General features: G+C 71.6%; 2 protein-coding genes across 2 annotated transcripts; both read right to left on the bottom strand.

Annotated features, from left to right (window-relative positions):
* Nucleotides 1-451: 451 nt before the first annotated feature.
* On the bottom strand, nucleotides 452-4,290 carry LOC311176921 (butyrophilin subfamily 1 member A1-like; the record flags this gene model as incomplete). Its single annotated transcript, XM_084242554.1, has 5 exons — nucleotides 452-1,092; nucleotides 2,150-2,347; nucleotides 3,008-3,289; nucleotides 3,734-4,087; nucleotides 4,200-4,290. 5 exons carry the CDS (start codon nucleotides 4,288-4,290, stop codon nucleotides 452-454), a joined length of 1,566 nt encoding a protein of 521 aa, XP_084098680.1.
* A 2,007-nt stretch (nucleotides 4,291-6,297) lies between these two features.
* ZNF496 (zinc finger protein 496) lies at nucleotides 6,298-11,022 on the bottom strand (the record flags this gene model as incomplete). Its single annotated transcript, XM_084242553.1, has 7 exons — nucleotides 6,298-7,226; nucleotides 7,458-7,553; nucleotides 8,174-8,281; nucleotides 8,488-8,620; nucleotides 9,258-9,334; nucleotides 10,242-10,428; nucleotides 10,633-11,022. The coding sequence occupies 7 exons, from the start codon at nucleotides 11,020-11,022 to the stop codon at nucleotides 6,523-6,525; spliced, it is 1,695 nt and encodes a 564-aa protein (XP_084098679.1). The 3' UTR covers nucleotides 6,298-6,522.
* Nucleotides 11,023-13,161: the final 2,139 nt, after the last annotated feature.

Here is a 13,161-nt window from a genome sequence, read left to right as displayed (position 1 = left end):
GGCCCCCCGGGACCCAGCCCTGCCCGACCTCTCAGGGTCGGGCTCAGGGGCCAGCGGCTTCCTCTGAGCGGAACCTCGCCAGGTTTCCAGACAATTTAAATGAAACAAAGACCCTGAAACCTTTTCTGAAAAGATGGCCTTGGGGGCTCAGTTGTTATTAAACCTCCATCTGCGAACGGGAATTCGCCACTTCTTGATAAGCAAGCACTCGGGCCTCTCAGAAGCGGGACAGGCCGCAGCATGGCCGTCGGCACAGCACCGGGGCAGCCATGGGCGAGCTGGCCCCACAGCGGTCCCCGGCCCCGGCTGGCTTCTTACAAGCCTGCTCTGTCAAGTTGAAGTTGGCACATTTCGGGGGAACGCGGTTCCGTGGCCGTGGTCGTGTTGCGGAGGAATCGAGGCGCAGTGGGTCGTGTACGAAGCCACACCCCGGTGCCCGCCCCCTGGGGTTTCAGGAGGCTGAGCGGTTGCAGCGGGCTGGGCTGGGCGGGGGGAGCCTGGGCCCTGGAGGGGGGCCTGCATCCCGCTCCTGTCCCTGACCCTGGGGAGGTTCTGAGGCCTCCGGGCCCTGGGGCCCGGGGCAGATGGTCAGGGGTCTGGGGTCGTGTGTCCAGAGACAGAAGAATGGCCGGAGGGCGCCCGAGAAGGAGAGCCCAGAGAAGGTGTGGAGGAGGGAGCCGTCATCCCCGCTGTGGAAGGCGACCTCCCGGGCCTTGAGGTCCAGGAGCACACGCACCCGCTGCAGGGGCCCCCGGGGCCGCAGGCGCACCCTGGGGAAGGTGAGGGCCCAGAGCGCCCTCCTGTGCAGCTCCACCGCCCAGACCCCGTGATGGGGCGACTTGGGGACCCACCCCTTGCACTGCAGGCTCTCGAGGCACACGCCCAGGGTCCAGGCGCTCCTGTTCCCCACCTCAACCTCCCAGCAGTGCTGCCCGGCCCAGAGGCGTGCGCGGCCCAGAACGCAGGGGTCCCGGTCGAACCTGCCGGGGCCATCAGGCAGCTCCCGCTCCAGCAGCAGCCGCGCCACGCTCCTCCCGTCCGCAGACAGGGCCAACTTGGGGCTGGCGGTGTCGGGGTCCAGGGACAGGCTCTCTGTGGGGAGAGGCAGGTCAGGCTCGGGCCAACGGAAAGGCCTGCACAGGGGTCCCAGGGCCGCGGGGGTCACTTGGGGGTGGGCGCCCCGCCCAGGAGCCCTGCAGCAAGCCCAGCCTGCCCGGTGCAGGCGGAGTGGGCCGAGCTCCCGGGGATTGTGGCGGCCTGGTCAGCGCGTCTGGTCTGTGGTGGTCAAGGCACAGGTCAGAGACAGGGCAGGGGGACGCGAGAAGGCGCCTGTGCTGGCCGTAGGGCTGTTCCACAGCCACGTGCCCCATCTGGACACCCAGAGGGAGTGGACCCCTGAGTCCTCTCCACGTCCAAGCCCCTCTTGGAGCGCATTCACCCAGGAGGACGCGCGTCCTCGCTCCAGCCCCTGCTGAGAGGCCAGGAGGGTGTCTGGGGGTGGCCGGGCACGTCCCCACCATCGGTTCTAAACCCCAAATGCTGCTGTGCTGTGCCTGGCGGGCAGCCCCAAGGGTCCCTCGCTCACCCCACGCCCGCTCTGCGCCCTCAGAGCCCCAGTTTTCTGCCACAAGCCAAAGACTTTTTTTCTCCCCAAACATTCCCGTTGCTGCTTCTGGAATTCTCCGCCCCGACCCCGCGGCTCGGCGTGCGGGCACCTGGCAGGCCACTGCCGTCCCCACCACCCCGGCAGCGCCTCCTCTAGTCCACACCCTCTCATCACCCAGGAAGCCGCCCGAGACTAACAGAAGTCACAGAGCAGCATCAAGAACATTCCTGCGAGGCCGCTGAACAGCGACTGCGCAGGGCGGGAGCTGGACACGGGCGCCCGCAGGCCTGGCCAGTCGGCGGCGGCGGCCTCCCACGCCCGCTCCTGCTGGTTTTCTTACGTTAAAGTTGCTACAGACCCTGTTCACCCCATGGAGGTCAGGAGGGTCTCTGTCCCGCCACCCACATCCGGGCCGAGGTCAGGGCTGGCCGGCACCTGCGGGCCCAGGGCGCGCCAGGGGGATGCCTGGAATGCCGGACGCCACACTCCACTCCCGCCCCCCACTGGGCTTGGGGGGGGCCTGCCCGGGGCCCCAGTGCGCACCGGGTATCGGGGCGTCCCCAGGCCCGCTGGCCAGCTGCTCCCGGGGCCCACACGCCTTCACTTCCTCCAGCTGCTGCTGCTTCTCCTCCCTTTGGCGCGTCCAGAAGAGGCAGAGGGTTCCAGCCACTGTGATCCCCGCCGCGGCGAGGAGCGGCAGGGCCGTTCTCCAGCCCAGCGTGGCCCTCCTGGAAGAGGAAGCTGGAGAGATGGGAGTGATGGGGCGCAGCGGAGGGCGCGGGCTTGGGGGGGCGGGGAGACTGCGCCTGCGTGGACAGGGCAGCCCCGCGGGGAGACCAGGTGAGCCATACGCCGAACCGTTCAGCAGTAGATGCCACACAGAGTTGGCCGGAGGCCACCCAGCGGCTCAGCAGGGACGGGCAGGGCAGGGCAGGGCAGAGGGGTTTGTGGGTGTTGAATCCTGACGCCAGGCTGCTGGCCCTTCAGCTTCACCCCACAAACCCACGGACTGTCTGCCCTCGGGGTGGTGCACAGGGAGCCGTGGGTGGTGAGCGCAGCCAGTGGGGAATCCCCAAGCACAAGAGAGGCACTGTCTGCTGTGGGTGGTGACAGGTGCAGGGAGGTGGGGGTGGCTGCAGGGCAGGAGGCAGAAGAACGTCTGAGCTTCCCCCTCAGTGTGCTTTGATTCTAAATTGCTCTAAAATACAAAGTCTATTAAAAAACTTTCAAATAAACTAAGGGAGGGGAGCCGTCCTCTCTCCCCTGGCGCTCCTGACACACCTCAGTGGGCGCCCCCAAGCTGGGCCCGCAGCCCCAGTCAGGCCACAGATGCTTGGGACAGCGGGGGTGCCCGGGGTCCCTGGCCGGGCAGGGTCTGGGAGTGAGCTGGGCCATGCTCACCATGCAGGCGGAGCTCGGCCACCTTCCTCTGCTGGAGCAGGGGGCTGGAGATGGAGCAGGCGACGCCCTCCAGGGCCCTGCCCCCCAGGGCCACGCTGGACACCACGGCGAAGAGGCCAGTCTCCGGCGAGGCTGAGACGTTGGTTACAGAAGGCAGGGCCTGTCCCTGGAGGTCCGTCCACTCCACCTGGGGCTCCGGGAACCAGCCGGTCGAGGTGCACTCCGCCCGGACCCCGCGGTCCCCGTGCACTGGCACGTGGATTCTGGGCTCCGAGCCCAGCCCTGGGGGAGACCCACAGCTGCCACGAGGCCCAAGCCCGGGGCGCCCCCACAGGTGGGAGGGGGCTGCGCAGCCACCGCCTCCCTCCATATCACCCCCAAGCACATACCAGTCCCGGGAGAAGCCACCCCGAGGTGGCAGGAAAGGCTCAGAGGGCAAGGCCGCCTCTCTGCTCAGCAAGTGTTGGTCGCCCGGAGCCCTTGCCGCCTCGCGCCCGCATGTGCCCTGGGCCTCCGCCTGTCTCCCTCTCTGCCTGTCTCTCTGTGTCTGCCTCTGTCTCAGTCTGTCCGTCTGCCCCCCACGTCACCGGGACGATGGAGGAAGGGCAGTTGCATAAGGCAGCGCCGTGGGTCAGGATGCGTCCCGGGAAGGGTGTCCCTGCTAAAGCTGCCGAAGGCAGAGCTTTTTGGAAGGTTCTCAGGCTCATAGTACTGGGGTGCCCGCACCTGCCACCCTCAGCCACAGCGTGGTCCCCGCGGAGGCAGTGCCGTCGGTGAAGCGGCAGTGGAAGGTCCCGTTGTCGAAGGCGGAGACGTTGTGTATGCGCACGGTGGCCCGGCCCTGGGCCAGGTGGGCCCCCAGGAGGGAGGTCCTGCCCCGGTAGTGCCCCATCTGCGCCTCGGGCGCGTCTCTGCCGCGGTCCCACACGTGCACGGCCGCCGAGGGCTGGTCCCTGTACCAGCGTAGCGCCATGTCCCTTGCGCTGATGTTGGGGGTCAGGCGGCAGGGCAGGTCCCCGGTGCTCCCCACGGTGGCCAGGATTGGCTCGCTGGGCCCTGAGACCTGGAAGTCGGCCTTCCCTGTGGACAGAGGGAGGAGGGTGGGGCAGGGAAGGCAGTCCCACCCCCAGACTCTGAGCGGGAGGACAGGCCTTGGTGTGCTGGGGTGGGGAGAGGGTGTGGGGGGACCTACCGTTCCCGGGGCTGCAGCTGGACAGGAGCTGCAGGACGAGGGGGACCCAACGGCTGGGAGGAGGGGCACCCAGCCCATGAGTCCTGGCCATACCTGCGGGAGTGGAAAGGGCCTTGGGGAGAGCGCACCCGCGGCCTGGGGCAGAGCCCCCCCCAGTCCATCTGTCCTGCGGCTTAGTGTCACCCGCAGGGACACGTGTGGTATCCACACTCTTGGCCACGTAGGTCACTGCTGGGCCTTGTGTGGTCGGGTGGAGGGGCTATGACCGGCCACTGCCCCAGCCTCCCAGCGAAGGCCCCGTGTGGACGGCGTCTGGTGGGGGGTCGGGCTGAGTGGGTGAGCCCGCCCTGCTTGTGGGCAGTGCCTCCACCTCTGGGGAGACCCACCTGGCTGGGCAGCGGGGACTTCCCAGGAGGCCCGCGACTTGGGGTGCTGGGGGACTGGCCGTATGCTCCGAGGGTCCTAGGCAGCCAGACCCACGTCCGAGGCCCTGCGACGGGACTGGGCCCGGAAGTCCAGGTGGGTTGTCGCGCCTGGTGCCCACAGGATGCTGCTGTGAATCCTTTGCGAAAGGAACCGGGGTGTCTTCTTGGCAGTTTCAACAGAAAAAACCACCCCAAAGCAGAGGGTTTTGGGGTGGGGATCAGCCCCGCCTCCCCCTGCAGTGGGAGATAAGGGGGTGTGCCATGGCAAGGGGCAGCTGGTGGCACCAAGGCCCTGGGGGAACCCGTCAGGGCTGGGACCCAGGCCAGGGGCAGAAGCTGGGGCTCAGATAAAGCTCCCCCACATCAGCCTGAGCCCCATGTACTGCCCTCCCCCGCCCCCTGAAGGTTTGCAGGCGGGGCGGCCTGGTTGGCTGGTCCTGCCCCAACCTTCTGCGGACTTGCCCCCGGCGGCGGGGTCCTCTGGGAGGGGCTCAGAGGTGGGTGTGGGGCCCCTCACGGAGGTGAGGCATCTCCCTCAGAGACCTCAGGGTCGGCAGGGGCCTCCCGCCCCTCCTGGGGTGAGCTGCTGCTGCATCCCCCCCCCACCCTCCCCCGCAGGGGGGCACTGAGGGGCCCAGAGACAAGCTGGGGAGCCTGTCTAGCAGCCCGCAGCCGCCCCTCCCTGCTGTGGATGCCGCTCAGCTGCGCAGTCACCCCCACCTCGACTCTGGGACTCAGCTCCTCCCCCTGGGCTGTGGACAGGTGCCTGACCCTCCCCCACACCGGGCACACACACTCCTCAGTTCTGAAGTGAGTCTTTATTATGCACCTGTGTGGGGACGCGTGGGGATGGGTGGGGAGAAGGGGCCGCAGACGTGGGGCTCCCCCCGAGTTGCCCAGGCCCTCAGGGCTGACTGGGGTGAAGCTGGGCCTGGGCGCCATCCCCAGGGGCTCCAAGGCTCGGGGTTGTCCTGTGCTTCTGCCCCACAGGGCTGTTGGCGTTGTGCCTGACCCGCCCTTGCGGGACACACAGGTCTGGAGGGGCCTCGGGTGTGGGGTGGGGACTCGGTGTTTCCTCTCCCTCGGGCTGAAAGGCCGGGCAGGCACATCGGTGCCAGAGGCTGATGGTTCGGGAGGACATCCCCAAGGCTGACCATGGTTGGCCTGAGCTGGCCTTTATTGTAAGCAGAGGCTGGTCACCCACTGCAGGGCCCGGGGGCTGCCCCCCACCAGTGGCAGTGGGAGGCCGCGCTGGCCCCACCTGGCTCTCACTAGGGCACCGCGGGCCGCAGCCCTGGAAGCGGAGGCCTCTTGCCCTGCCTCCTGGGGAGAGCCTCGCGGTCCAGTCAGCAGCACTCAGGCCGCCCCTGGCACCCCAGCACGTGATGATGGTGATGCCTCGCTGGAGAGGGGACACCCTGCAGTGTGGGGGGCCCTAGAAGGGGCCACCGCCTGGAGCAGGGACGCTGCAGTCCCGCTGGCCACAGACCCAGGCTGCTCCCAGCTGTGCTGAGCCGCCCGGTTCCGGCCCAAGTGAGCCAGGACCGCAGGCACCGGCTGCTGCTGGCCAGCACCGGAGCAGGGCAGAGCAAGCAGCTTTCCAAGCAGGACGGCTGGGCCCTGGCAGCACCGGCCCGGCGCTGGCTGCAGGCCCTGGATACCTAGTCTAAAATGCGGGCTGTCCTCAAGGAGGCCGCCGTGGCAGGTGACCGACCGCCACAGCAGCTTCAAGGGACACCCGGTCTCCCTTCCCGGGGGGCAGGGGCTCAGGGCCTTGGAGCCAGAGGGGCCTGCTCCCCTCCAGCCCACCCGGCCTCACTGCTCCCGGCGTCCAGCCCGTGGGGCCGCGCGCCCAGCAGACAACAGCACCTCGGGCTCGGGGCGCGCGGCGGGCGCGCTCAGTAGGAGTTGAGCGCCTGCTTGGAGCGGCGCCGCATGTGCATGCGCTCGTGCCGCAGCAGGTCGAGGTTGTGCGGGAAGCCGCGCGCGCAGTAGCGGCAGCGGAAGGGCCGCGCCTGGTCCTTGGCGTGGGCGCCGCGGTGCCGCGCCAGCTGGTCTGCGCGCTGGAAGGCGCGTCCGCACTCGCGGCACGGGAAGCGCAGCGGGGCCGCGCCCCCCTCGGGCGCCCCCGGCTCCGGGCCGTGCGGCGGCAGGTGCGTCCGCCGGTGCGAGAGCAGGTGCGACTTGAGGCGGAAGCTCCGGCCGCAGGCGCCGCAGCGGTAGGGCTTCTGGGCCTCGTGCGTCTCCAGGTGCCCGTCCAGGTCCTCGCTGTCCTGGCACAGCTGGCCGCACACGGAGCACTGCAGCGGCTGCTCCTGCTCCCGGCGGCTGCGCAGGTGGCGCACGAAGTTCACCCTCCAGCGGAAGATCTTCCCGCAGTTGGGGCACACGTAGGACTTCCCGGGGCCCTGCGGCCCGGGCCCCGCCTCGGCGCCCCTGCGGTGGGCGGGCGGGAGGCCCTGCGGCTTCTGCAGGGGGCTGCGCGGCCCTTCGGCGCAGTATGGGCCCAGCTGGGGGTCCTCGTCGCCGGAGCTGGACAGGACGATCTCGATGGTCACCTCCTCCTCCAGGCCGTTCTGGGGGGGCGGGGTGTCGCCTCCAGCTGCAGGAGGCAGAGGGGCGGTCAGCAGGGGCGCCCGAGCCGCACTCCAGCCCCCCTGGTAGCGCCTTCCGCAGGGCGTCCCCGCTGGGCCTGGGGGTGGCCCTGGAGGGGCCTCGGTGGGGGCAGCAGCCGACAGCCGGGCTGGACGCAATCCCGGGGCGCCCCTGCACTCACACCTGTGCGCCACACACCCCACCGCCCCGGCACCCGCGCTGGAGGGCCCGCCCGTACCTGCGCAGGTGCCCTGGGCTGGCGCAGTCTGCGGGCAGGTCTGCACCTGCAGCTCGTCCCGCTTCCTCCTGTCGTCCGGCTGGGCGCCGGGGAAGCCTGCCGGGAAAGCGAGGCAGCCCGTCTGTCCTCAGCGGCCCAGGTGCGGTGCCTGGGGACAGTGGGCGGCGGGCGCCACCCGCCCCGAGTCCTGCCACAGTCCTGGCGGCCACGGCACCCAGAGGCCACAGGGGCGCCCCTGCCCACTGGCCCTGAACCTGTGGTCATGTCTGCTCCCCGCGGGGCACTCTGGGGCCTAGTGCCAGCCCTGCCAGAGGGAGCCGCGGGGCCACGCAGACGCCCTGGGCGCTGGTTCCAGCCAGAGGGCTGTCCACACTGACCAGCTCTCGCTGCGTTAGGCCCAGAGGGCATGGGGGCGTGAAGGGGGTGTCTCCAGTGTGGGTGACGGGCGGGCCCTGGTGACAGAGGCAGGAGGGGCTGCACGGTGCTGCCCTCGTGTCCCCACACTGCCCGCACCCCAGGCGAGACTCCTGGAGGTGCAGCCCAGTGCCTGGTGCACTGTGTGGCTCCCAGAGGCACCTGCTGCCACCCCCACCCCCACCCCCAGGAAACCCTTGCCCTCGGCGCCAGAAGCCAGGGGAGGCAAGGCTGTTTGGCAAGTGCCGGGCCAGGGGCCTGCAGAGGGGACCCCACCCGCTGCCCCCAGAGCCCCCTCTCACCCTCGAAGGAGACCTGGGGTGCATCTTTCTCCTGCAGCTCCTGCAGCTCCAGGCCCTGGGGCCTGTTCTCCCCACCCTGGGAGGTGGGTGGTGGGGCGGCAGGGTCGTCTGCTCAGAGACAAGGGGGGCAGGTGCGTGAGCAACCCGGGGTGGGGGTGGGGTGGGAGCACCAAGGACGCCTCCCAGGGCAGAGCCACAGCGGCAGAACAAGGGCAGAACAGGACGGGGACAGGCGCCAGATGGGGCGTGGTGGGAACAGCTGCTGTGCAGGTGGCGGGTGGGGTCAGGGGACGGGAGACACGGCCCAGTCTTACTGGGGGGCAGCGCCACCCCGCAGTCCTCCCCGATGATGAACTCTCCGTAGAAGCCGGTCTGGGCGGGGTCGAGCAGGGACCAGTCCTCCTCCGAGAAGCAGAAGATCACGTCCTTGAAGGGAGACGCCCGGCTCTGAAAGCGCAGCACGGGGCGCCTGAGCCGAGGCCCGCAAGGGGGGAGCCGCGCTGGACGCCGCAGCCAGGACCCTGGGCTGGGGACACCCCCAGGCCGACGGGCCCTGGGGTCCGGCCTCAGCAGCTTCAGAAACACCAGGAGGCGCAGGCACCCTTTGCTCGAGGGAAACCCCTTAACGCTGGAAGTTGTGGGTCTCAATTTTCCCCGGACCTCGCCCACCGGAGGCCAGCACCTCGACTGCAGCCTGCGGAAGGGGGCGGATGTGCTCTGCCTCCCCGCGCCGCACCGCGCCGTTGGGGGTTAAAAAAGTGTCAGTTAATCGGGAAGAACCCACACTTTTTTTTTTTTTGAAAAACACAACCCGATGTACTTTCACACGACACGCTAACCTGCTTTTGAAAGTGAAAAGAATTCCAAATGCTTAAACCTATGTCCCAGCGCCTGCCACAGTCTGCAGGGAACCGGTCACTGCCGTGGTGGCCCACCCGGTCAGGCCCGGCCCCCACCTGCCGGATGTGGCCAGAGGGCCCTGGAGTGGAGGCGGCAGAGAGGCTCACCCAGGAGCGCTGGGACCACCTCACCCCGCAGGCGGCCCCCAGTGCGGGCAGGGCCCAGGCGCCGCGCAGCCACTCACCGGGGGCAGCTGGAGGGTGCTGGCTGGCTGCGCATCCCTCAGGGCGGCTTCGGGAAGGAGGTCTGGGTCGTGGGGAACTGGAACAGACAGAGAGGAGGGTCAGGGGTCGAGGGCAGGGAACACAGGGTCGAGGGCCGGCGCTCTAAGGCAGGGTCTTTGCTGTGGCCCACACGGGACACCAAGGGGGCGCCCGGGACCCGACACCTGCGCAAGCGGCGAGCGGGGGCCGCAGGGACCACCTGCCCACCTTGCGGAAGCACTGGCACCTGCCATTCAGAGAAACCTGGGGCTGACCTGGGTCAGAGTCAGGCGGCCCCACTGGGCCTTGCAGCTTGGGCCGAGGCCAGGCCTTCAGCCAAGGGCAGGCTGGGCCGGCGCCTCTGCGGCCAGCGGGCGGTGGCGTGGGCTCGAGGGGGTGTGGACTCCACTCTCAGCTCCTGCTGCGGGGACACCAGCCTCACCTCTGTGCTCTCCAAGAGGCCCGGCTAGGCAGCAGTTCTGGAAGCTTCTCCCGGACAGGGGTCTGTGACCCGTCTGAGGCCCCGGGACAGCACGGGGCACACCGGGACATCTGCACACGTCCTTCAACCCCAAGGCCAAGGACTACTCTGCAGGCCACAAGGCCGCGCCCTGCCCCTCGGAACACCCCTCTCCACGAGGGCTTCGAGCCCGACCCAAGTTCAGTGTTTTCCAGGGCCGACCCTCAGAAACCCAGGGGAGGGCAGGTCTCTGAGGCCTGCTGGCACCCTGCCGGACCTCGGCACTCTCTCAGGCAGCCAGGGGGCCGCTCGGGTGCCCGCGTGCCATGTGGCTCCGGGCCCAGGGCAGAACGCGAGGCAAGAAGACCCTGCCTAGCTGTGCCGGGACCGCCTGCCAGGCCGCACCACCTTGCGGGCCCAGGGTCGCAGCCTGTGGGGGCCGTGGGAGCGGGGTGCAGAGAAAGCACTGACGTCAGGGCCGCCCCCGCCCCCGCGGGCTGCACACCTGGGTCCCCGCTGGGGGGGCGGCCGGGGAGGCCTGCTCCCTGCAGCAGGGCCGTGGGCAGCACATCCTGGCTCCCCGCAGGGGTGGTGAGGTCGCTCTGGGGCTCGGTGGGCGGCCGCTCCTGCGAAGCTGTGTCCGGGGGCCCATCCCCATCGTCGATCACCACGGGGTCCTCACAGAGCTTGAGCTGCAAGGCGACGGGACGCTCAGCACTGCGAGTGGGGCCAGTGGGGTGGGGCACACGCGGTGCCTGCCAAGGGCCCAGTGGGGCGGGCCTGCTTCCTGGGAGACGCCCTCCGTGCGGGACCCGGGGCTGCAGCCCTGGACAGATGTCCTTCCCCTGCTGGGCCCGCCGGGGAGCTGCCCACCCATCTGCCCGCCTGCGGCTCACCCACTGCCAGGGCCTCCCCGGCTCCCGCTCCAGGGCCTCCACGGCTGCCACGGCCTGGTCGCCGCTCTCGGGCTCCTGGGCCCGCACCCAGCCCTGCACCTCGCGGGGCAGGGCGCCCAGGAAGCGCTCCAGCACCAGCAGCTCCAGGATCTGCTCCTTGGTGTGCCGCTCCGGCCGCAGCCAGCCCCGGCACAGGGCCCACAGGCGGTGCAGCGCCTCCCGCGGGCCCGCCGCCTCCTGGTAGCGGAACCGGCGGAAGAGGCGGCGGGAGGACTCGGGGCTGGGCAGCTCCCCGGGGGGGCTGGGGTCCTCTCCGGGCGGGCTCCTCATTTTCCTGGGCTCCTCGCTCTCCTTCGGAGCCAAGACTCGGGGGCACAGGGCTGTGGGCATGATGGGATTTGACGGGGGTCAGCAGCAGAAGACGGCCCTATTTCCAAACAGAAATCGCTGGCTTCAACGTCCGGTCTCCTGTGGAGTATCTGGGGTGGTGAGCCCCTGGGGGTGAGCCCTCCCACACAGGCGGGGCCCTCCCAGGGCCCCAGGCAGCGTCCGGCTGGAACTGGACGCAGCGGTTGGGGTCCCGCCTTGGGGTCCCGCCGGGCCGCATGCAGGGGCCGGGGGGAGGGAGGCGCTCGGGTACCTTCCTGGAGCGGCCCCCACGGAGGGCCCCGCAGGCCGCTCTCCTGAGGCTCCCAGGCCACTGTCCTGGCCCTCGAGACCTTGACCAACCGAGCTGGAACACAAAGACGGGGGGCGGGCCTCAGAGACACGAGGGGTCCGCCCTGGGGTGGGGGCCTGGGGAGTTCACCCCGAGGGCGGCCTCTCGGACACCTGCGAGGTCTGGCGGAGGTGAGCACAGGCGGCGGCGCTCGCCCTTCGCCCGCCTCGCCCCTTCTCCGGCCAGGGCTCCTCCAAGCGCCACCCCCGCCGCAGCGGGCGCCCGCGGGGGGCTCGGGGCACCCCTTCTGCCCGGGAGCGCCAGCCGCCTGCACAGGGGCACACCAGCGGGCCGGGGCGCAGGGGAGGGGCGCGCGGGGGGCGAGGCCCGGCCCCCCGCCCGGAACGGCCCCGGCACCCCAAGCTCCGGGGCGGGCGGGGCGGGCGGGGCGGGCGGGGGTCCCGGCTCCATCTCGGGGCGCGGCTCCGCGCGCGGGGCCGCGGGACCCCCCGGCGCCGCCCCCGTCCCGCCGCCCGTCCGGGCCCGTCCGCCCCCGCCGGGCCCCGCGCGCCGGCCCCGCGCCCGCGCCAGGCCCGCCGGCCCCGCGCCCGCCCCGGCCCCGCGGGGGGGCCTCACCGGCTCCGGGCGCGGGACGGCGGCGGCCTAGCGGGGGGCGCTCCCGCGGCGGCGGGGGCGGGCGCCCCGCATCCTCCGGGCGGCGCGGGCGCGGGCGCGGGCGGCGGCCACTCACCGCGTCCCTGGCGCAGGCCTGGCCGCCGAGCCCGCCGGACGCGCGGGGAGGAAAGGCCGGAGCCCCGGCGCCCGCCCCCGGGACACTTCCTGCTCCGCTCTAGGACCGCGGAGGTCTCCGCATCTCAGTGGTTCGCTCCCGCCCCCCGGCCGAGGTGTGCGCGGGGGGTGACATCCGACACCCCCGGCCCGGCCGGCCGCGCGCCCGCCCCGCCCCGCCCCGCCCCGCCCCGCGCGCGCCCGCCCGCCCGGCGTCCGGCTGCGGCTGCGGCCCGCGGGGCGGGGGCGGGGCGGGGTGGGGCGGGGTGGGGTGGGGGGCGGCGCCCGGGACCCGCCCCGCCCCGCCCCGCCCCGCCCGCGGTCCCGGGAGCCCCCCCGGGCTGGGTGGGCGAAGGGCCGCCCCCGCGGGCGCGCAGCGCCGACCCCCAGAGCCCTGAGGTCGGGGAGCCCAGGCCGCTCCCAGGGCGCACCGCCCAGGACCCAGACTCAAGCCGGGGGCCGCGGGGCTGTGCCGAGGTGGCCCCAGCAGGGACGCCCCCGCCGGCGGGGTCTGAGTGTGGGAGCCGGGGCCGCCCTGGAGGCTCGGCCGGTCACCCCCACCGCCGGCAGGCGCCCCTGGGCTCTGGGTCACGGGGCCGGTCACTCCTGACTGACCAGGGCCTGGAGCCGCAGCTCAGCCACACGCGGTGACGCTGCAGCGCAGGACCTGGGCCAAGGGGAAGTCGGGGCGGCGGCGCCCCCCAAGCGGCGGCTGGGCAAGGCCTTCCCGCGGCCCGGAGAGCCCTCCCGCGCCCTTTCCAGCTCGGGGTCCGCGCTGCCCCTTCCTCTCCGAGCCAGCCGGGCGCAGGGCCTGGAGGAGAGCCTTGGGCAGGGAGGGGGCGGGTGCAGGTCAGCAAGGGTCCAGGTCCCCCGCAGAGCCGCGCTCCAGCCCCAGGCAGCTGGGGGGCAGGTGGGGAATCCGGCCCCCACTGTGCCCAGGGCCACAGCCCGCCCCAGCAGCCCCTCACGCCTGCTTTTGCCAGGGCCTTTGGCTCTGCCCTGGGGCTGAGGCGGGCGAGTGGGGCAACGTCCTCAGCATCCCCGCGGCAGCCCCACCTGCTGGCCTTCCAGAAGGAGATGCT

The sequence above is a fragment of the Talpa europaea genome (genome assembly GCF_964194135.1).
Source record: "Talpa europaea genome assembly, chromosome: 9".
Lineage (NCBI taxonomy): Eukaryota > Metazoa > Chordata > Mammalia > Eulipotyphla > Talpidae > Talpa > Talpa europaea.
This window is presented reverse-complemented; position numbering and strand designations above follow the sequence as displayed.